Source organism: Lissotriton helveticus, chromosome 11 (genome assembly GCF_964261635.1).
Source record: "Lissotriton helveticus chromosome 11, aLisHel1.1, whole genome shotgun sequence".
Classification (NCBI taxonomy): Eukaryota; Metazoa; Chordata; class Amphibia; order Caudata; family Salamandridae; genus Lissotriton; species Lissotriton helveticus.
This window is the reverse complement of record NC_136072.1, coordinates 10,597,621-10,621,834: the sequence shown is the minus strand read 5'-3', so window position 1 is coordinate 10,621,834 and position 24,214 is coordinate 10,597,621. Positions and strand designations below refer to the sequence as shown.

The 24,214-nt window shown below is 47.3% G+C and overlaps 1 protein-coding gene across 1 annotated transcript in view; it reads left to right on the top strand.

Moving 5' to 3' along the window:
* Positions 1 to 1,334: 1,334 nt before the first annotated feature.
* The window catches only part of LOC144791845 (putative cation-transporting ATPase 13A4), a 366,292-nt gene continuing 343,412 nt past the window's right edge, over positions 1,335 to 24,214 (top strand). The window contains exon 1 of the mRNA XM_078666630.1: positions 1,335 to 1,611. Coding sequence (XP_078522756.1) covers positions 1,435 to 1,611 — 177 coding nt within the window. The 5' untranslated portion in view covers positions 1,335 to 1,434. The remainder of the gene's footprint in view (positions 1,612 to 24,214) is intronic.

The following is a 24,214-nucleotide window of genomic DNA, read 5'->3' as shown; positions in this document are numbered from 1 at the left end:
GCACAGACAGGGCCTGCCTCTACAGGCACACAGAGGGCACCCCTCTACAGGCACACAGAGGGCCCCCCTCTACAGGCACAGACAGGGCCCCTCTCTACAGGCACACACAGGGCCCCCATCTACAGGCACACAGAGGGCACCCGGCAGATGCACACAAGGCTCAGGGCCCCCCTTTACAGGCACACACAGAGGACCCCCTCTATAGGCACACACCGGGCCCCCCTCTACAGGCACACACAAGGTCCCCCTCTACAGGCACAGACAGGGCCCACTTCTACAGGCACAGACAGGGCCCCCTTCTACAGGCACAGACAGGGCCCCCCTCTACAGGCACACACAGGGCCCCCCTTTACAGGTACACACAGGGCCCCCTTCTACAGGCACACACAGGGCCCCCTCTACAGGCGCACAGAGGGCACCCTCTATAGGCACACACAAGGCCCCCCTCTACAGGCACACACAGGGCCCCCCTCTACAGGCACACACAGGGCCCCCCTCTACAGGCACAGACAGGGCCCACTTCTACAGGCACAGACAGGGCCCCCTTCTACAGGCACAGACAGGGCACCCTCTATAGGCACACACAAGGCCCTCCTACAGGCACACACAGGGCCCCCCTCTACAGGCACACACAGGGCCCCCTCTACAGGCACAGACAGGGCCCCCTCTACAGGCAGACACAGGGCCCCCCTCTATAGGCACACACAAGGCCCCCCCTCTACAGGCACACACAGGGCCCCCCTCTACAGGCAGACACAGGGCCCCCCTCTATAGGCACACACAAGGCCCCCCCTCTACAGGCACACACAGGGCCCCCCTCTACAGGCACACAGAGGGCCCCCCTCTACAGGCACACAGAGGGCACCCTCTATAGGCTCACACAGAACCCCTGCAACAGTCATACTCGGGTCTCTCTAGAGGCATGCACAGGGCTCTCTCTCTACAAGAACAAGCAGACCTCTGTCACAGGCACAGGGCGCTCCCTCTACAGGCACACACAGGTCCCCTCCACAGGAGCACACAGGGCTCACGTACATACAGGGCTTCGCATACAGGCACGCACAGGTCTCTGCCACAGGCACGCACAGGGCTCCCTCTGCAGGTGCATACAGGGCTCAGGTACACACAGGGTTCCCTCCAGCAGGCGCACACAGGGCTCTGTTACAAGCACGCACATGCCCCCTTTATAGGCGCACACAGGGCTCAGGCACAAACAGGGCTCTCTCCGCAGGCATAGGGCTCTCTCTGTTCCAGCACATACGGGGCACACAGGGCTCAGGTACACACAGGGCTCAGGTACACACAGGGCTCCCTCTACAGGCACAGGGCTCCTGCCGGACACACACAGGGAGTGGAGGAGCCCAGTGTCTTGGGAGGAGTTGGAGGCGCCAGGAGTTGCCTGTAATTAGGAAGGTGTGAGCTCGAGATATAAAAATGAGCCGGGATTGCGGATCGACAATCATTAACCCCGGCGGAGGGGACGAGGAGACGTGGATTCTGAGCCCGAAGACTCCCAGGCAGCGGGGAGAGGGCAGCGGCACCCCCGGGATGGAGAGGGACCCCGAGAAGCGCCGCCATGCCCTGCTCAACCAAGGGGAGGAGAACGAGATGGTAAGAGCGGAGTCTAGGCGCTGTGTCACCCCCCCTGCGGAGTCTAGGCGCTGTGTCACCCTCTCTGCGGAGTCTAGGCGCTGTGTCACCCTCTTTGCCTCTCTTGGAGCAGAGTCTAGGCGCTGTGTCACCCTCTCTGCCTCTCTTGGCGCTGTGTCACCCTCTCTTCCGGAGTCTAGGTGCTGTGTCACCCTCTCTGCGGAGTCTAGGCGCTGTGTCACCCCCTCTGTGGAGTCTAGGCGCTGTGTCACCCTCTCTTCCGGAGTCTAGGCGCTGTGTCACCCTCTCTGCGGAGTCTAGGCGCTGTGTCACCCCCTCTGTGGAGTCTAGGCGCTGTGTCACCCTCTCTGCGGGGTCTAGGCGCTGTGTCACCATCTCTGCCTCTCTAGGCGCTGTGTCACCCTCTCTGCCGGAGTCTAGGCGCTGTGTCACCCTCTCTGCCTCTCTAGGCGCTGTGTCACCCTCTCTGCGGAGTCTAGGCGCTGTGTCAACCTCTCTGCGGAGTCTAGGCGCTGTGTCACCCTCTCTGCCAGAGTCTAGGCGCTGCGCCACCCTCTCTGCCGGAGTCTCGGCGCTGTGTCACCCTCTCTGCCTCTCTAGGCGCTGTGTCACCCTCTCTGCCGGAGTCTAGGCGCTGTGTCACCCTCTCTGCGGAGTCTAGGCGCTGTGTCACCCCCTCTGTGGAGTCTAGGCGCTGTGTCACCCTCTCTGCGGGGTCTAGGCGCTGTGTCACCATCCCTGCCTCTCTAGGCGCTGTGTCACCTCTCTGCCGGAGTCTAGGCGCTGTGTCACCCTCTCTGCCGGAGTCTAGGCGCTGTGTCACCCTCTCTGCGGAGTCTAGGCGCTGTGTCACCCCCTCTGTGGAGTCTAGGCGCTGTGTCACCCTCTCTGCGGGGTCTAGGTGCTGTGTCACCCTCTCTGCCGAGTCTAGGCGCTGTGTCACCCTCTCTGCGGAGTCTAGGCGCTGTGTCACCCTCTCTGCGGAGTCTAGGCGCTGTGTCACACTCTCTGCGGAGTCTAGGCGCTGTGTCACCCTCTCTGCCGGAGTCTAGGCACTGTGTCACCCTCTCTGCCTCTCTAGGCTCTGTGTCACCCTCTCTGCCTCTCTAGGCGCTGTGTCAGCCTCTCTGTGGAGTCTAGGCGCTGTGTCACCCTCTCTGCGGAGTCTAGGCGCTTTGTCACCCTCTCAGCAGAGTCTAGGCGCTGTGTCCCCCTCTCTGCGGAGTCTAGGCGCTGTGTCACCCTCTCAGCGGAGTCTAGGCGCTGTGTCACCCTCTCTGCGGAGTCTAGGCGCTGTGTCACCCTCTCTGCCGGAGTCTAGGCGCTGTGTCCCCCTCTCTGCGGAGTCTAGGCGCTGTGTCACCCTCTCTGCAGGGTCTAGACGCTGTGTCCCCCTCTCTGCGGAGTCTAGGCGCTGTGTCCCCCTCTCTGCGGAGTCTAGGCGCTGTGTCACCCTCTCTGCGGGGTCTAGGCGCTGTGTCCCCCTCTCTGCGGAGTCTAGGCGCTGTGTCACCCTCTCTGCCGGAGTCTAGGCGCTGTGTCACCCACTCTGCGGAGTCTAGGCGCTGTGTCACCCTCTCTGCCGGAGTCTAGGCGCTGTGTCCCCCTCTCTGCGGAGTCTAGGCGCTGTGTCACACTCTCTGCGGAGTCTAGGCGCTGTGTCACCCTCTCTGCCGGAGTCTAGGCGCTGTGTCACCCTCTCTGCCTCTCTAGGCTCTGTGTCACCCTCTCTGCCTCTCTAGGCGCTGTGTCACCCTCTCTGTGGAGTCTAGGCGCTGTGTCACCCTCTCTGCGGAGTCTAGGCGCTTTGTCACCCTCTCAGCGGAGTCTAGGCGCTGTGTCCCCCTCTCTGCAGAGTCTAGGCGCTGTGTCACCCACTCTGCGGAGTCTAGGCGCTGTGTCACCCTCTCTGCCGGAGTCTAGGCGCTGTGTCCCCCTCTCTGCGGAGTCTAGGCGCTATGTCACCCTCTCTGCGGTGTCTAGGCGCTGTGTCACCCTCTCTGCGGAGTCTAGGCGCTGTGTCACCCTCTCTGCGGAGTCTAGGCGCTGTGTCACCCTCTCTGTGGAGTCTAGGCGCTGTGTCACCCTCTCTGCCTCTCGGCGCCGGAGTCTAGGCGCTGTGTCACCCTCTCTGCCTCTCTTGGCGCCGGAGTCTAGGCGCTGTGTCACCCTCTCTGCCTCTCTTGGTGCCGGAGTCTAGGCGCTGTGTCACCCTCTCTGCCGGAGTCTAGGCGCTGTGTCACCCTCTCTGCGGAGTCTAGGCGCTGTGTCACCCTCTCTGCTGAGTCTAGGCGCTGTGTCCCCCTCTCTGCGGAGTCTAGGCGCTGTGTCACCCTCTCTGCTGGAGTCTAGGCGCTGTGTCACCCTCTCTGCTGAGTCTAGGCGCTGTGCCCCCCTCTCTGCGGAGTCTAGGTGCTGTGTCACCCTCTCTGCTGGAGTCTATGCGCTGTGTCACCCTCTCTGCGGAGTCTATGCGCTGTGTCACCCTCTCTGCGGAGTCTATGCGCTGTGTCACCCTCTCTGCTGGAGTCTAGGCGCTGTGTCACCCTCTCAGCCTCTATTGGCGCTAGGACATTATTCCTCCGCTGACGGCTCTGCTAGAGGGGCGCGCCGCCCACTGTTACAGTTCATTTTCATTGAGGGGATTCTGTGCTCCCCCCCTCCCCGATCACGAGCCGAGTCCCAGGCAATTTCAGTGTCAGCGAACTGCTAAAGTTATTTTCCTATAGCCTATTTCTAAACGCTGCTATAAATGAATGAAAAGAGGAACAGGGAAAATATTGATTTGCCCAGGATCACAGAATTTTAGTGAAGTTATTATCTAAAGATCAAAATGTCCTTTCTAAATATTACTTTAATTTTGGAATGGGTTCACTAGAATGGGCTTGCATTTAGGCAGCGTTCCCAATTAGGTCATATAGGACCAAAAATGGTTACCCCCTCCCCCCCACGCTCCCCCATGGGAATCATTTTACGACTGTTAATGAGGGGCAGATTTATGATAACTGGTGCATCCCCAGGGATGCGCCAGTTATTTTGCGCCGCTGCTCCGCCACCCATGGTGCGCCACATTTACAATGCGGCGCACCATGGGGCAAAAACGGCACAGATGCGTGACGCATCTGTGCCGTAAAGGTGGCGCATTGCTGGAGTTGCGTCGCAAACGCAACGCAGCTCCAGCAAGGCTCGGGGGTGCCCCATCTATACAATGCTGCGTCAAGACCTACGCCTGCTTCAAGCAGGCGCAGGGTTTTGACGCAGCATTGGCCTGAAAGTGACTGAGTGAAATCTTATAGATTTCACTCAGCCACTTTTGCGAGGCGCACCTGCCCCGGAACGCCCACCCTGTGCCGGAACACCCACAAGTGGCGCAGGGCTTTACAACGTGACGCATCTGCCTAGATGCGTCACGTTGTAAATGGGTCGTAGGGATGCGCCACGTTTACGCCGCAGTTGCGTGACGCAAACGTGGCGCATTCCCATCATAAATCTGCCCCTAAGGGTACCAAATGACTCCATGTCAGCAGGAACCCCCTATTCCAGTCCTGGGCTTCCATTTAGAAACGCTTGCTTTCAGACGTTGTTCCAGTTGTTTCAGTTGAAATGAACACGACTACAGCCCCCAGAATGCACTAGATTGTATAGAAAACTGAGCATTGAAAAATGATGTTTCATGGTGACGACGGTGAGTCAGCTGGTCACCCTAATAACCTTGTTTTCAGGGGGCCATTCCCGAAAAAGAAGATTAATCTTTTGAGCAATTTAGTTCAATGACCGTGGGCTGAAGAATTCTTTACACGGATGTCTCAGATTCTATTTCTTGTCGGGGCCGGCTTCAGTGCGGTGAGACTGGTGTAGCAGCACTCGTTACTAAGTTTGGAGGGGGGGGCTGTGTTTAGAAATTCATTCTGCGTTTAAAAGCACCTGCTGCAGAGTTCCTTGCGTGTCCAGCAGTTTTCAGGCAACAATTAAAATGTCAAGATAACTCTGGTGATCAATGCTCCTGCAGGAGAGAGATTGGGGCTTTGTCTCATCCTAAAGTAGTACAGAGGGTTAATGTGCCTGCTGCAAAGAGCGCGCACCACGCAGATCACTGAACCGTGTTTTAGGAGGATACGTTATTGCGTTACTGATTTTGTTTATTTATTTACCAACAGTTTTGTAGAGTGAGAGATTGATTACCCAAGAGTGTCCTGGCGCTGATAAACTAATACACTCTGAAAAATACCCAGTTGTTCAAAGCAGAGTCTGTGTAAATAAATGGGGCTCGGAGCCCTGAGAAGCTTTAAAAGGTCCGACTCCGAGTGTAACTCGGGCATCAGTCTAGTCCCTGCCTGGGCTCCGAGTGTAACTCAGGCGCCTGTTTAGTCCTCGCCTGGGCTCCGAGTTAAACTCAGGTGTCAGTCTAGCCCATGCCCGGTCTCCGAGTGTAACTCGGACATCAGTCTAGTCCCAGCCTGGGCTCCAAGTGTACCTCAGGTGGCTGTCTAGTCCATCACCTTCAGGAAACACCTCAAGACCTGGCTCTTCGAGCAGTAGCGACACCCTCCCCCCTCTCCCTCCAGCGCCTTGAGACCCTCACGGGTGAGTAGCGCGCTCTATACATTTATTGATTGATTGATTGATTGATCCAGTCCCTGCCTGGGCTCCAATGCACCTCAGGCATCAGTCTAATCCATGTCTGGGCTCAGAGTGGAACTCTGGCATGAGTTTAGTTCCTGCCTAGGCTCGAAGTATAACTCGAGCATCAGTCTACTCCATACCTGGGCTCCGAGTGTAACTCAGACGTCAGTCTAGTCCATGCCTGGTTTCCGAGTGTAACTCAGACCGCTAGTCCCTGCCTGGGCTCCGAGTTTAGCTCAGACCGCTAGTCCCTGCCTGGGCTCCGAGTGTAACTCGGGCATCAGTCTAGTCCATACCTGGGCACTGAGTGTAACTCAGGCGTCAGTCTAGTCCCTGCCTGGGCTCCGAGTGTAACTCGGGCATCAGTCTAGTCCATACCTGGGCACTGATTGTAACTCGAGCGTCAGTCTAGTCCATGCCTGGGCACTGAGTGTAACTCAGGCGTCAGTCTAGTTGATGCCTGGGCTCCGAGTGTAACTCAGACATCAGTCTAGTCCATGCCTGGGCACTGATTGTAACTCGAGCGTCAGTCTAGTCCATGCCTGGGCACTGATTGTAACTCAGGCGTCAGTCTAGTCCATGCCTGGGCTCCGAGTGTAACTCAGGCATCATTCTAGCCCTCGCCTGGGCTCTGACTGTGACTTGGATGTCAGTCTATTCCTCGCCTGGGATCCAAGTGTAACTCGGGCATCAGTCTAGTCCCTGCTTGGGCACCGGGTGTAACTCTGGCGTCAGTCTAGTCCACGCCTGGGCTCCGTGTGTAACTCAGGCATCAGTCTAGTCCCGGGGTCTCCAACCAGTCAATCGCGAGCTACCGGTAGCTCACGGAGACCCCGGGAGTAGCTCGTGTAGCCCCCTCAACCTTTCCGGCTCCATTTGCCTGCCCTCACCCAAACCAGCTGCTTGGATTGGAGCTAAGCTGGGGTGGGGGCGAGCGAAGAGGATGACGCTCCTGCAAACTCCTCTCGTGAGAGTCTGACTCTTGTGGCGTCATCGTGGGGTGCCAGCGCGGAGCAGTAGGAGACGTGCCTTCTACCGCAGGTAAGCTTAATGGTGGAATTAGGGATCCCGTGGGAGGGATGGCTGACAAGGCGTCAGAGAGCGCCAGTTAGGAAGGAAAAACGAGTGGAACAGAGGGCAGAAGGGGCACAAAAAACAAGGGGAAAACAAGTGGAACAAAGGGCAGAAGGTCACAAAACACGAAGCAAAAACGAGTGGAACAGAGGGCAGAAAGGCACAAAAAACAAGTGGAATAGAGGGCAGAAGGGCACAAAAAACGAAGGAAAAACGAGTGGAACAGAGGGCAGAAAGGCACAAAAACGAGTGGAACAGAGGGCAGAAAGGCACAAAAAACGAGTGGAACAGAGGGCAGAAGGGCACAAAACAAGGGGAAAACGAGTGGAACAGAGGGCAGAAGGGCACAAATAACGAGTGGAATGGAGGGCAGAAAGGCACAAAAAAGAGGAAAATGAGTGGAACAGAGAAGGGCACAAAAAACGAAGCAAAAACAAGTGGAACAGAGGGCAGAAAGGCGCAAAAAAAGGAGTGGAACAGAGGACAGAAGGGCACAAAAAATGAAGGAAAAACGAGTGGAACAGAGGGCAGACGGGCACAAATAACGAGTGGAATGGAGGGCAGAAAGGCACAAAAAAAGAGGAAAATGAGTGGAACAGAGAAGGGCACAAAAAACGAAGCAAAAACAAGTGGAACAGAGGGCAGAAAGGCGCAAAAAACGAGTGGAACAGAGGACAGAAGGGCACAAAAAATGAAGGAAAAACGAGTGGAACAGAGGGCAGACGGGCACAAAAAACAAAAGGCACAGAGGCAAAATACAGAATACAAAAATATAGGAGAAGCTAAGAACCGAAGGCAGAACGGGCAGAGAGGCATGGTGGCAGCGAGGGGAACAGAAGAGAAAACCGGGCAGAGACACAGGGCAGCGAGGGGTACAGAAGGATAAACCGGGCAGAGAGAGCACGGGGACAGCGAGGGGAACAGAGGGAAGAAAAAGGGGCACGGACCACGTACAGGCAGCCGGGGAAGACAGACAACAGCAGTCACAGACACAACAATGATAATACAGGCAATACAATAAAAGCGATAAAACGTTGAAAGGCACGTGTATAGGTTACCCTTACTTGGCAGACAGGTAAAAATAGATACAGCAGGATCAGCAGTAGGATTTTCGTGCTGCTGTCTGATTGCTCACTTTCCACAAGCCCTTGGGTACCACTGCCTCTTACAACTCTGCAGTTATCTGTGTCCAGTAATCAAGGACAAGCTCATGATGAGGCAGGTGGGGGGGGGAGTAGAGGGGCATGGGGGGCATGGGGTTGAGGGGGCATGACTGTTAAGTCATGGTTCAGGGCCACTAGTATTATGTGGCACTGGGGGACCAAATTATGCAGCAAGTTTGACAAAATCATGCAGCAAAAAAGACAAAATATATGGTGTATTGCAGCTAATTTTGTGATAGTACTACTTTATCATTTTGTAATTTGTACTCGTTAGCAGTGTCTCTGAAATTTTGGACCTTAATTTTGGACCTATTAATTGAAATGTCTTGAAGCGTCACAAATCCAAAGTCATTCTTTTTGGTGTTCTAGGGAACTCTTAAGTCAGGCCTGTCTTGGGTATTTTGTTCAAACCACAGTATGGGCTCTGATGAAATTAGGCTTTAAGTCAATGAAACTAGGCATGGGGGATCTCTCTGAAAAATGCAAAAGTTGCTGCGGATTCAGTAGCTCACGGCGATTTTCACTGGCCAGAAGTAGCTCTGACTACACAAAAGGTTGGAGACCCCTGGTCTAGTCCCTGTCTGGACTCCAAGTGTAACTCAGGCATCAGTCTAGTCCACGCCTGGGCTCCGAATGTAACTCAGGCATCAGTCTAGTCCATGCCTGGGCTCCGAGTGTAACTCAGGGGTCAGGCTAGTCCATTTACAACAATACGGGGCCTCACCTAAACTGCACCTGTCTTAACTGACATAAAGGATCTCTGCTTACTGGCCATCCAATTTTATACTCGGTGTCAAGCCCCCGGTGCCGAGTCCCTCCGGCGCGTATAGAGCTCCAACGCGCCGGAGGGACTCGGCACCGGTGAAGAACATTGAAACCTGAAACAGGGGTCCCACTGGTACTTGGTCCTTTTAAACCAACAAAGAAGAAATTGGCACAGAAGCTGAAATATAAAAGTACATCTTTATTTACCTCAAATGAGTGGGACTACGTCACACAGAAGCCTTAGCAACTGAATGAGGCAGTCTAAGGAGTACAGAAAACTGGGGCTTTATATATGCTTAGGGTTACATAGTAAGCATAAAACCAAGGGGCAGTCCTGGCTCATGTAAGCATGCAAAATGACTAAGATGGGCATACAAGATCTGCTTGCTCAAAAAAGTGGGAGGAGAGTTACTTCTCCATGCAGCAGCAAAAATTGCCTGACAGTTATACTAGAGAAGCAGGTGCATTCTACTAGCTAGGCCCTTATGGGCATGTGCGAAGGTGGAAGATGCTAAATATAATTTGTCTCTAGGCAGACTTCAAGAGCAATTAACACTGAGGGAGGACAGAGCACATGGCGAGCACATGGCAAACAAAATGGCTGCCAGAAATACAAAATGAGCTTAAGACATTCCTATGATCCAGTGGGAACATAGAAAATATTTACACATTAATTTTCATAATTTTATCAATTTCCTAATTCACTGCTAGTTGGGCATTTTCCATTCTAAACATTTCATTAAGCGGGTATATGTAAGCTATAAGCAGGAATACAAAGAGAACGGAGCATTGGGTCATAATTACCCTACAGAGAGCAGGAGAGAGTAATGACCACTATTACAAACAGAATTATCATTTTTCTAGTCCTAAGCTAAAGCAAATCCTAAAATCATCTAGTAAACATTTTTAGGGCTCCTATGCATTTCAGTGACTATTCATTTTACATTTTACATTTCAGAATAGCTAACAGGACATCTCTAATAAAAATATCTTCACTTTACTGTTCCATTTTCTTTTTATGAGGGCTAGAACATCAATTTAATACATTCAAGGAAAGGGAAAAGTCACATTTTTCAATTGCTCAGAAAAATGTTTTTCGTGCATAATAAGTATAACTAATGCAAATATTAAAGCGACTAAACACATTATTACAAAAACAATCCTGGCTCCAAGGGACCAGGAGGACCACACAGGGCCATATGAATTAGAGCAAAGTACTGCAAAGGGCTGCTCCTCCTCAAAAATGGGACGACTAAAGGGGTACATTATTGACAAGAAAAAGAAAAAAAGTCCTTGGGGAAATTGAAGCTGCTGTACAACCAAGTCAGAGGGGAGTCTTCTCCCTGTGTCCGTTTGAGCCTCACAGGCAGGCTCTTGTTGTTTCCACGGTGGAGCTGCACAGCTCGCAACTCAAAAATCCCAGTCCAGTTTCAAGGAAAAAGTCTCTTCTTTCAGGATAGGGCAGTCACCCACCGGGAAAATGCTCTCAGCGATCCTGTCCAGTGTCTCAGGCAGTGCACCAGTTTTCTTCACTTCAATCTAACAGGCACCAGAGACACAGCACCTGTACCCTAATCTCAAGTCCTTCCCTAACTCCTGTATTGCTCTGCTCGCGCACTGCTCATTCGTTGGGGCCACACTTTGCATCCAGTGTGCTCAGGCACCTCTTGACCAACAAACAAAGGAGCAAACTTGTATTCACTTTGGGACCAGAATTCTAAGACCTGATGCTAGGATCTCTGAAGCAACCCTTGTTTCAAAAGGGGTCACCTCAAGCAAAGCCTCCTCGCCGTTCTGGTCGGTCTGTGACTCTTAGCTGGGCATCAACCACAATTTCTCCTCCCTTCTGATTTGTGACTCCGTCTTTTGCCCAAGACAGTGGCAGGGGTATACACTTAACTTCCCATTGCTTCCGCCTTCACTGAGGTCCTAGTTGCCAGCAATGCCTGTGCTGGTTACCTTCACTTTGGATTCAAGCTGGACTGGTGCTGACGCTGACTCCCCAGGCTGAATCTGATGTCTGGGCCCCTCTGGTAGTGGTTTGTACAGCAGCAAATATCTATTGGTGGACAGAACAAAAGGTCTTTAGACAAGGCAGAGAAACAGTCTATCAACAGAGAGGATAGTTAGAAAATACTTCTTAATCTTGTGACGCCCCATATATTAGCAAGACAACCAAGAACCACTTCCATCTATCTATGTGAGAGTAAAAAAAAAACCTGGACCTATTGACAAGTATAAAAGGAACTCTTTGGTGAACTAACAAGAATAATACATCCCCCAATCCTAAGCAGCCAAGGAAGTTTGTATTCATTTTCTAAATTCAGAGTAAAAGAGAAAAACAGCACAGACATACTCTAAATCCTCACATTGGTGTATTCTTGTGTACTAATCTGAAAACCCTCAAAAAGGAAATGTTGTACACTTTTGCTCATAAACTTTAGATTACTTGTACAGGACTGCAGACACTTCTAAAATGATTCTTCATATTTATTTTAGTGTCTTGTAGAGCGCGAACTTGACCAGTGAGGGTATCAGAGCGCTTTACAGGGTATACAACGTCTACAAACCAACATAAAAAACAGAGAAATACTAACACATCTTACCCGTACTCCTACATGTAAATGATTACAATCATAGTCAGCTTCATTGCTCAGAAGTGAGAAAGGTGTGACAGATGTGTGGGCTATACCTACATTGTACGCTTAGGACCATGCTCTCATGTTATAGGAGCAACAGGAAAATCCCAAACTGTTAATTTCACAGGGGCTCTTATCTATAAAACAACATTTTCTTCAAAACATTTTTGCTAAGGATCACATGGGCATCTTCCCTGCGTTCTACTTTTCATGATCCAAACTATACAACATCAGCTCTAATAAGGACTGTCAGTTTATTTACACAGACTAGCTAATAAAACAACTAGCAATGCCCTTGCAAAACTACAATAATGGTGTTATCACCTAAGACTTGTAGAACAAAACTACCCACATCTAATTCCCCTTAAAGATCAAAATAAGGGAACAACAATCTAGACTACTGATCCTGTAATAATTTCATCAAACAGGAAGGGCAGTAATAAAACCTATATATGTATTCATTTTATTAAAGCTAACAATGTTTAAAACAGTATTACTGAATAGCCATTTAAATGTTTCATTGCTATTTCACAGACAGTTTAGACAGGCTAAAAAAAAATTGAGAAAAGGAGAGAGCAACATACATATTACCTAGCCTTTATTTGTAGAGGAGTTAGCCTCCTTCCCCCATTTTGACAGTAGGAAACCTGAAACAGGTTTTACTTCTGTCAACACTATCAACCCCTATTTGTAGCAACTAGGCATAAACAAAGTTATAGGAGGTACATAGCACTTTTGAGAGAGCTAGAAAGCAAATGTACAAATTTCATTGCCTCAGCTTTTAAGCATTATTGCTGTATAAATATGGCAAAGCTTATCTGTTAAGCAAAGTTCACATATACCATTATATCATTGTCTATCACATGAGTGCATAAGGTGCTTGTTTTTCGCCCCAAAAAAGGTAAAACTTCTCCTTTTCCCCTATCCTCTTACAAAAAATTTCAGAGGTCAAAATGGCAACGCAGAACTTGCTCTCGGAGCCATGCTATGCTTCTATAGATAGAGCTGACATTTAACTCTTCCCAGCTGTCCTATTTTGTATTCAAGGTCGTCCATGCGGCTGTCCCAATTCGCCTAGAGACAGAAAGCTGGAAAGCACTTATCCCCCTGTTTTTAGTTAAAAGAATAACTTCTGCTGGTTTTATACATATTTTCAATTATAAGCAGGGCGCAGTATAGTTTTGCAGCAATATAAAGGTCAGCTATTTGTTTTGTACCTAAATGTATGCATTTACTGAAGCCTAAGGCACTTTAAAAGCTACTCTAAATGAAAGAAATGCTGTTTAAATAGTGCTTTTTACCCACTTTCGACTTTGATATTTGGGGTACTTAACAATCCATATCTTATGATTTATTTACATAATATTCATTATCAGAATGTTCATTACATAGCTTAGGAGTTAGAAATTGAAAATAATCATATATACCTTCATAAAAATGAGTGTTTTTACGCCTGCGCAGAGTGAAATTCCATATGCAAATATACTCATTATGCGCAACAACACAACTTAAATTTAATTTTAATGCTAGGAGGTCACAGTATGAGTATTAAGCTTTATAAATATTAAAAAACGAATTTAAAAGCACTTATTTTTTAAAATAATTTTTCATAATTAATAAAAAAAAAAAATTAAACCAATCATTTGTGATAATTCCACATAGGAAAAGCAAGCTGCATCCCTTGCCTATCATATTTAGACGCATTCATTAATAAGCCTAAGCACAGAAGCCTAATTTGAAACATGAAACATTTTTGCGCCACTTTTTTTAAAAGGACAATTATTTAACATCAGAACCAAGAATGTGCTTATAAAATCGGCTTTAAGAAAGGAAATCCTCACTTGAAATGTTTTCCTGTTATACAAAATAATGAACCTGATTTTTGTAACTTTTTTAAAACAGCAGTCTGAAATGCAGGATTTTACCTGTTTTTAACTGACAAAATCCTGGCTGAGTGAACATTCCTGTCTCTCCGTGGCCTACAATCAAAACAACAGCTGCTTGCTTAGCTTTTTTTAGTGTTGAAATGGAAGCACGGTGACTGTCTATTTAAAACTGAGGCCTTTCAATGCGTGTTCTATAATATACATTTTAGTTCAGCAAAAATTTACTTAGATGAAGTGTTTGCCTGTTAATATCTAATACAATGTATCTAAGGAAAATGCTGTAAGTTTATTTATTGCAAAACACACAATTTCGTTTTTGAGGCCTTTTTTTATTCCTATTGAATGTGAATTCTAATTTTATCTTTTAAGCATTAGCAGTTTGTACATGTGCATAGTTGCTTACTCTATAATTTAAATAGTAACATATAATTATGTAGCATATCATATGGTTCATTTCTGGATTTTTATTTAATTTTTAATTAAATGACATTTGTATAACATACTGAAGACAACAAGAAAAACCACAAACACACACATTGAGCTCATTCCAGACACGTACAGAAAGGGTCAAACACTCAGGACACATAATACAGCGCGCCTAATAGCCATTATTTCATCAATAGCGCAATCGCTATTTACTTACAGAAGCATCACTAATGTGAAACCACGAACCACATAGATATTTAAACACACATTTAACCCACAGATCAACACTTAGGACAGAAACAAAGGACAGCCCACAGACTGTACTTAAACCAAACCATTTATAAATACTAGTTGTAAGTCATATTTACAAGAAGCGCTTCTCAATAGTCTTCCTAAAGACTGAAAAAAACAGCCCAACAGACTGTTTTATTTCCAAAAAGCAAAAATACTCTCAATTCACTAGCTTTGGCTGGCAGAACACCCAAAAAATCGCTCTGTATATCTCCATTCATAAAATTGCGCAGAAAAAGGATTCATATTTTAATTCCCTGGGGATAAAGAATCACCAAGGAAGAAATATGTTTTTATACCTAAACCTATCTAGCTATTCCCTCAAGGGAGCCAGCTAATTTAATTCACATTTCACTATGGTACCTCCAAAAAGCAACACATTGTTCGATGTGTGCTTGAAACAGGCATGCCAAAAATATTGCAAAATATGCAAATATTATGTAATCAAAGTAGCGCTTAAGGTACTCTTCGTACGTTGCGCCGTTCAAACAAATTCAAAACAGAGAAAAATCTCCTCATTACCTGCCTACATAAATTGCAACTGCGAAAAGACCCTAAATCAAAACATCAAGTTAAAACTCCTGAAAAGCAATATTAACAAAATACTGCGGAAACAACATCGCGACGGACTGGACGCCGCAGCACAATCGGAATTGCAAAACTTAAAACAGAACAAAAAAGATTAATTTGGCAGGAAAAAAGGGAAAGCAGAGGACGACCTGTGGGTGAGACTTCTACATGACGCTAAAGGCACCAACACAAGTGGAAGATTCTGGAAAACAGTCAACTCTCTCCAGAACCCCAGGACTCCAACCGTGGACTTTTACGTAACCGAGGAAGCCTGGGCCAATCACCTCCAGGAACACTTCAACACAGCACTACAGTTGCAACAACCAGTCGACTGAATAAGGTTAATAAAAACCCAGCAGTGACAACAAAACCGGTCTGTACCTCATTTGACCCAACTGAAAAACAAATAAAAAGCAGGATCACTAAGGGAAAAGTGGAGGGGGCGCCAAACCCCAACGGGATTCCCCCCATACTGTATAAACAAAACCCGGATTACTGGGCAGTGGCCCTATAACCACTCTTCAAACAGATAACAGATACTGCAACAATCCCAACGTCATGGAAAGGCTCAATAATTGCACGATCCAAAAAATTACAGACTAATAGCCCTAATTGACAATGAAGCCAAGTACTACGCCGGTCTCCTATTAGAGGAGCTCTTGGATTGGACAGAAGAAAACAAAGTAATCCCTATCACCTAGGCAGGATTCCGCAAACAATTGGGCACAACATCAAATATGCTAGCCCTCTCGCTCCTCATTGATGCAACCAAGGCAGCTAACCTGCCCCTATACGTATGCTTCATCGACTTTACCTTAGCTTTTGATACCATCAACAGAAACTTACTATGGTCAAAGCTGGTGGAAAGGAATATTCCATTGGGCGTTCTCACACAGCTGATCTTACTACCCACTGATACATGGGTCCAAATAAAGCTAGGGCCAGGGGACCTACTCTCAAGAAAAATAAAGACCACAAAGGGCCTAAAACAAGGCTGCGTGCTGGCGCCAACACTATTTAACATCTTTATGTCAGACCTTGCAAAGCAGCTGGACGACACTATCTCCCACGCTCCAAGCATAGGCGGACTCGCCCTACCCAATTTAATGTACGCTGATGACATCGTACTTATCAGCAGAACACCGATAGGGCTACAACATCTGATCAGCACCACCTTTAAGTACTCGACAGAAAACAGCCTAAGCATTAACCTCTCAAAAACTAAAATAATGAGGAAAACGCAAAAACAATGTTTGCAGGGTTCCACTGGCATATGGAGGGTCCAGATTGAAAACAGTAGAGGGGTACAGGTACCTGGGAGCCATTTTTGATAGAAAGGGCTCTTTTTTCCCCCAAAAGGAAGCAATAAAACGGAGGGGTATTAGCATAGGGATCGCACTAAGGAGCCTCAAAACAAAAGAAGTCGGCCGAAGCGTTACCCCCCTGCTTCAAGTGCTTCAGGCAAAATTAACATCGGCTTTAACCTACGGAAGCGAATGCCTCCAAGGAAGGGACGCCCAGCAACTGAACAACACGATAGCGAAGGCCATGAGAATGATCTTCAGCCTGCCCAACTATACATCACAGGCACAAATAAGGCTGGAATTTGGCCTGAGAAATCAAACACTGGAGCGAATGGGTGCCTACGCCAAAAGTTGGCATAAGATCCAGGGAGGAAATACCACAAGCCTAAATCACCATCTATGGAATGAGATGGAAAGAAAGAGCAATAGACCAGCCGCGAAATACCTCAAGCACTCAATAAACTCCCTGTGCCTACAAGAAGCCTGGAAGCACAGTGGAACTTACAACACATTCAAACAGCTAGTGAACAAATCAGTCAGATCAATGTCGTTAACCGAAGATAAAGCAAGTCTAGCAACCCGGGCGCACGGCTGGACGGTAATCCAAAGCTACATAAGCAGCCGCAGCCAAAGCTATCTAGGAGTTGTATTCACTAGGCGTACAAAGGAGAAGTTCCTACGCTTACGGCTGGGCCAACTTCCAGCACAAAACCATCTCCCGCCATGGAAAAGGCCCAAAGAAACAATCAATTGCCGAGTATGTGGGAACACAAAAGAAGACATCCTGCATCTGATATGTACTTGTAAAGGCCTAGAAACAGAGCGTAGACTCCATCTTAAACAGCATTTCAACCAGCTGGGTATAAGAACACGTCGGCAGGCGATAATAGCTTGCTTTGATGGAAAGAACATTCAACTAGCAAGCCATGTCATCAAATTCTTGGAGGAGGCAGAAAAGAAACAAGAGCGACAGAGGGCCGAAACAGAATGAGGCTCACTTAAGAAGCAAATCCCAAATGGTCCCTGAAAAGGGATCAACCACACAATACGGGCAACAGACTGTCTCCTGATGTGCCTCTAACACACAATAAAACCGTAGGGCTCCCAAAAAGAACTAACAGACTCTACAGGAAAAAAATTACGCATTTTTTTACGCTTGTAACACTCATCACAGTTTGGTTCCTATTGAGGAGCCATACAAGCTACTCACTCTCCTTTTCAACTCAACGCTCAGCCCGAAAGAAGCATAAATCTTTTTGTACTATCTACTATTTTTACATGAAGTTATTCTTATTTTATCTCTCTTTATAACAATTGTATTTAACTAAAGTTTTCTTTTAAGTTCTTCTGTACCCGGAGATTGGACTGAAGAAAACCTTTTCCTCTAGTAGCATCCTGTGTTCACCACCAGTTTATTTCTGGCAGACACATTCTGCTGCCCCGTGACAACCACTGGCTACAGTCGGTAGCCGTGTGCTGGTGTTCGGGTATCATGTGCTTTTGTCGCTTCAGTACCACTAAAGGGGCCCGGTCCCCAGGTCCAACAGATGGACCATGCTGGATGTGAACAATAATGACCTTCTCCTGGTTGTGTTTGCACTCTGCTTGTGACATCTGCCTCGCATGGATCGGATGCATGTGCTTCCTCATTCCTTATATCTCGAATAAGGTCTGTTTTTGCGTTCCTCACTAAACTGATTCTTGCAAAGATTGCAATTGCAAGTGATTCTTTCTTTCTGTCCTTTCCTTCTTCCTTCTCATTCCTAACTTCTCTCCTTCTTTCCTTCCTTCCTTTTCTCTCCTTCCTTCATTACTTGTTTCCTTATTCCTTCTCTTTCCTTCTATCTCTCTTTTCCTTCCTTCTCTGCTTCTTTCCTTCCTTCAATTTCCTTCCCTCTTTCCTCCTTCCTTCCTTTTTTTTCCTTTGATCATCTCTCTCTCCCTCTTTTTCACATTTTTCTTCCACCCACATTAGCATGCATCAAGGGGCAATGTGTCAGTCCACTTCAGCTATTTGCTGACTTCACAATGACTTACAAACAGCTGCAGGGGTGGATAGGGGTGACGGAGCAAGATGGTGTCAGCATAAGCCTGTGTACGCGGCCGCCACCATGCCACGCTAGCTACCGGAGCTGCAGGTGATCGGCTACCTGCCCTGCGAATCGGTGATGCTGGGATTCCTGGAGCATCGCGCACACCGAGTGTCGAGACAGTGGAGTTTACAGCGGAGCGCGAACGGAGCCGCGCTCGGGATACTGGAAAGACGGAATGAAATTTGCCTCGCGGTCCTGTTTGCCTTTCCCACAGCTAATCTTAAAACACTTTCATTTCTCAGGATTGAGGTCTCTGCTTGTTCTTGCCGCAGAGCCCAGGCACGGACACCAGGTGAGCACTCTGTGAATCGGACGAGGAGGAGGCACCAATCTGGAAACACAAGAAGTGCTTTTTTGGAGTCTTAACTGTCTAGCATTGGTGTGGGCAGCTTATCTAACATTTTTCGAACTTGGGGAGCAGCAAAGCGCCTTGGAGAGACAAGGTTCAGGCGAAAAGATCAGAAGGAGAAAAATGAGATATTGTGGCAAAAAGAGCTTACAGGTAAAGACACCCACCATAGGAAAGGATTCCTCGTCGGGAGATGATGCTGGCAAGATCAAGTCCAGACAGGTCAGTGGGGCTACTGGGGCAAAAAAAAAACGCTGGTCAGACAGGGGCAGGGGCCGGGGTCTCCAGCAAAGACTTTAAAGACAATAAAGACAATAATGCTACTCTAGTACACCCCCTCCCAGCCAAAATATTTCTAGTGGCCAAGAGTCAGGCTACCAATGCTAAAAACAAGAACACGCAATGTCTTAATAGAGCTGAAGACTCTTCTCAACAGAATTGCGATAATGGCGATATCAATCGAGCACCCGCTGCTAGTATGGAAGCCAGTAATGCCCCTTCTAGACCACAAGCTACCCCCACTTCGACCTGCAATCTGAAACACCCAGCGGAACCCTCTCTACCATTGCCTACTGCAATTAAAGAACATGATTATACACTCGACCCCTCTATGCCCCCTAATCCTCTTTTAACCCCGCTTCCTAACGAGGGTGAACAACTAGAACCTGATGAAGGGAACACTGGCAATACCTTATGTACTCACTTTGAGAGCCTGAATAGCAGGGATTATCCCACAAATACGGAAGCTGCCATCCGAAACCTGGAAATCCCTCCTGGCTCTACTGCCCCTTGGACCCCAGAAGTTGGTCAAGAGGCCTTCTACTCGGTATCAGACAGTAATCCGAGCTCATCAGGGGAAGAGGAGACTGAGGAAGATGAAGGCAATACTAACAGAACCAGTGAAGAGGAAAGCGAGGTCTCTCGTGATAACCCTGGCACAATTGTTCGCCCTAAAAAATCAAGAAATAAGACCAAACGGAGGAGCCAGCTTAAATGGGATTATTCGGACTCGCAGATGTCAAACCATCTAGAAGAAGAGGAACCAACCATGTCACAGCCAATACCACAAGGATGCAGCCCAAGAAGATTGCAAGCTAAAACTAGCGAGACATCGGAGCCCTCACTTGCTGCCATTCTCACCTCGATCAAAGACTTTCAGGAGGAGGTGAGAGGTGAAAATAGGGCTGCTAAAAATGCAGCGAAAAAATTACAGGGTGGTCTCAGAAGACTGAACAAGACCTGTACAGACATCAGTGAGAGAGTAGGCATGGTCGAGGCCAGGACTGAACATTTGGAAACTGAAGCAGTGGCAACTAAACAGGCCACTGACTCCAATTCTGCTTGCCTCATGGATTTAATGGTGAAAATTGAAGAAAATGAAAACCGACAATACCGGAATAACTTGCGCCTGCTGGGGATTCCAGAAGGAAAGGAGGGAGAAGACCCTAGACAGTTCATTGTCAAACTTCTGCAAGACTCTTTTCCAGAAAATACTGAATGGGATTGGGACCGCGAAGTACAGCAAGCTCACAGGTTTCCCTTCTTTCAAAAAAAACAATACAAAAATGGTAATTTGACTGAAGGTCAGCCCCGGGTCTTCCTTGTGTACTTTGGCAATTTCCTCCTGAGACAACTGGTTTACGACAAGGCCCGCCCCAACTCAAAAAAAGGGGCTCATGGAATTACCTTTTTTTCCAAACCGGATTTCTGCCATCAGACTGTTGAGCGCAGATTGCATCTGCGGCAGCTGATCTCTCCCTTACAACAACTAGGTGCAGAGGTGTACCTCATGAACCCGGCTAGGCTAAAGGTTATTCTACACGGCACCACCATGGTCTTTACATCTGAGATTAAAGCCAAAGAGTACCTGGAAAAGATCAGACTCAAGAGGGGACATAGAGGAGCGAATTGAAAAAAATAAAAAAAATGATGTTATTTTCTATCTTACAGAGGGATAGGGGGAAAAAAAGAGAAAATTACTGAAAGATAATTGATTACTCTATCTCTTGTCTTTCCCATTCATCCTCTAGTACTTCTTAGAACATGATATAGCTGGTGAGGGGAAAGTAGGGAAAAAGGGATGAAAGGAACTGGGGAATGATCATAATCTAGATAGTAGATCACTTGAAATTTCTATTAAGCACACTTAGGCGCCTGGCGTGGTTGGCGGCCGTGGCTTATGACTGATCACCATCATTCAGGCTTTGCCTGATTGCTCACACAAAGAGGGGGTGGGTGGGTGGAGGGGGGACTTTGGGGGAAGGGTGGGAAGGGTGGGTAGGGTCACAAAAGACACATACAGGCACTAATCATACACATACACATCAAATCTTGTTGATTAGTTTTGTCTTCTTTCTTTTCCTGGAATGTAGATGGGTACTGCTATACCCTTTAGATGGCTAGGATAGAACCATTACAAATCATCTCCGTTAATGTTTGTGGTTTGAACGATGCGTCAAAGAGACAAAAAGTGGCGATGGGTCTACGAACACTTGGGGGAAACATCATATGCCTACAGGAAACCCATGTAGAACAGTCAGAAACATATTTATTAAACACATTAGGGTTTAAAGTAGTGGGTGCTACTACGCAAGGAGCTAAGACAAAGGGTGTAGGAATTCTAACTGATAGAAAATTTGCTATTAGCAATCCACGAACCAAATCAGACTCACTAGGAAGGTGGGTCATCACTCAGATTCAACTCCCTAATAACTTCTCTTTCACTCTCTGCTCCTTATATGGTAGAAATGTTGATGATCCCGGGGTCATTAACCAAGTTTCTAGTGAATTAGTACACTGGCCCACCCCGATAGTTCTATGCGGAGACTTTAACATACATCTACCTAGCAACTGGGATGCCAATACATCCTGGAGATACAAAGGAAGGAAACCCCAAGTTTTTCAAGCTTTAACTAACCTCATTCAAACTCACGGTCTGATAGATGGCTGGGCGAGCAAAAATCCGTCACTCTCTGGGTACACTTATTATTCCGCCCCGCACCAAGTATTGGTTAGATTAGAATTTTTTTTTGTTTCTGCATCGTTGGCCCCCAACCTCACTATAGACATTGCACCCCGTTTTATGTCCGACCATAATCCTATTATACTTACCATAAGGGAGTTTGGGCAATCCAGAGAGGCTTCCAGATGGAGTTTTGAAAAAGCTTTATTATACGACCCTAGCTATATAAATCATATGCAAGGATGGATCCAGGTGTTCTTAGAGATAAACATTGGCTCCGCTTCCCAAATGACAGTCTGGGATACCCTAAAGGCAGGGATCAGAGGCGAGACCCTTAGGTTCTCTGTACAAAAAATAGAGCGGAAAAAACCCAGATCAAAGATCTCCAAGAAAAATTAAGAAAAACAGAAATAAAGCTAATCCAAACAATCCACGCAGGGCTAGATTGTCAGCCAATTCAACAAGAAGCAATTATGGTTAGGGCAGAAATAGGGGCAGTGTTTATGGGAAAAATCGCGGCCAAGTGGGCAGCAGCAAGGGAGAAGACGTATGAGTGCAGTGACAGCATTGGACATCACTTAGCTGTCAGGACGAGACAACAAACTACCTCTAGTGAAATCCCCAAAATCAGACTTGCTTCAGGAACAGAGGCTAGCCGTATTCGGCATGAGTTTCAGGAGTTTTATGCTAGGCTATACAAGGAAGAAATCTGCTGCACGGTCGATGCTCTAGACAGAGAGATCTCTGAATATCTCAATGAGATAGAACTAAGCAAATTGAGCCTAAGAGATAGTGAACTGTTAGATCTTACTCCTACATAGGAAGAAATCCTGGATGCCCTCAATAGCCTCCCAGATGGGAAGGCTTCTGGCCCTGATGGCATCCCTGTTTAATTTTTTAAAAATCTTTGCCAGTCAAATCAAGGTCATATTTACAGAGGTAATTACATCCATCTTTAATGGCATCTCCCCTCCAGCTTCTTGGTCTAGTGCTAGGATCTCTATCTTTCCAAAAAAAGGATAAATCCGCACTAGAAATGAGTTCTTATAGACCAATAACTCTTATCAACTGCGATTCCAAAATATTCTCCAAGGTATTAGCCTCCAGAATATCCCAAGTAGTGGAACCCCTTGTCTCAAAATGGCAACATGGTTTTATACCTAAGAAAGGGACAACCGAACATGTCAGGAGAGTTATTACTCTGTTTGATGCTGCCCAAGTAGCCGGAGACCCGATGTCACTCATATTACTCGATGCCGAGAAGGCTTTTGGCCGGGTCCATGGCGATTTCTTTGGAAGGTAATGGACAGTATGGGGTTCGGGGGTAGATTTACGCAGGCGACGCAGGCACTTTATCATAATCCAACTGCTAGTGTCACCATAAATGGACAACTGACGGAACCCTTTAAAATATCACGAGGCACCAGTCAGGGATGCCCCTGCTCTCCGTTCCTGTTCGCCCTTTACCTAGATCCCCTTATCAAACAAATAGAGAAAAATCACAACATTTCTCCAGTAACATACTTTCAAAACAGCTGTAAAATCTTGGCTTACGCTGACGACCTTGCTACCACTCCAGACCCTGTCAATTCCACACTGGCACTAGAGGATGAAGCCTACAAATTTGGGAGATTATCTGGAAACACCCTAAATAAAAACAAAACACAGATACTAATAAATAGTAAAATCACCTGGGCTGACACCAGAGTTATACCAGAGGCTAAATACTTGGGTGTACTAGTTTCACCCAGACTGGAGGAAATAGGTGCAGTCAATTTGGCTCCCCTTGCTGTCCAGATGAAGAAGGCATTAATACAAATTGACAACTTACATCTAACATTGGTCGGTAGGTGCAATGTCATTAAAATGACTTATTTTCCCAAACTACTTAATTTTTTTCGTTGCATTCCCCTAGAATTTAGTAAAAAAGACTTACTTAAATTTCAACAAATTTTTACCCAATTCATTTGGGCATACGCTCAGCCCAGACGTGATTTAAAACATCTCACATTACCAAAAGACAGAGGGGGATGGGCTTTTCCTAACATTACCCGATATTACTGGGCGGCAGTCCTGCAATATAGTTCAGTCCTGCTAAGAGATTCCACCTTTGGAACTGAACCGTCTTTACCCTACACCCTTTCGGTCCCTGGTAGGGGAACAATATTGGGGCTGCCTACTTCGAAAAACAGCTCACGGATACTATAATCGCGTTAAATTTAAGACGCTAATGAACTCATACTAAGTTTTTCGCCATGTCCGGAGAATTTTGGGACTTGGTAGATATAACTTTTACTCCCCTATATCTAATAACAACAACTTACCTGCTATATTTAGTTCTTCTTATTTATCTGAATGGCACAGAGCAGGGGTAACAAAACTATGGGATATTATAACAACCAGGGGGATCGAATCCTTTTCAAATTTACAGACTAGATTCAAACTAAAAAGTCAAGAA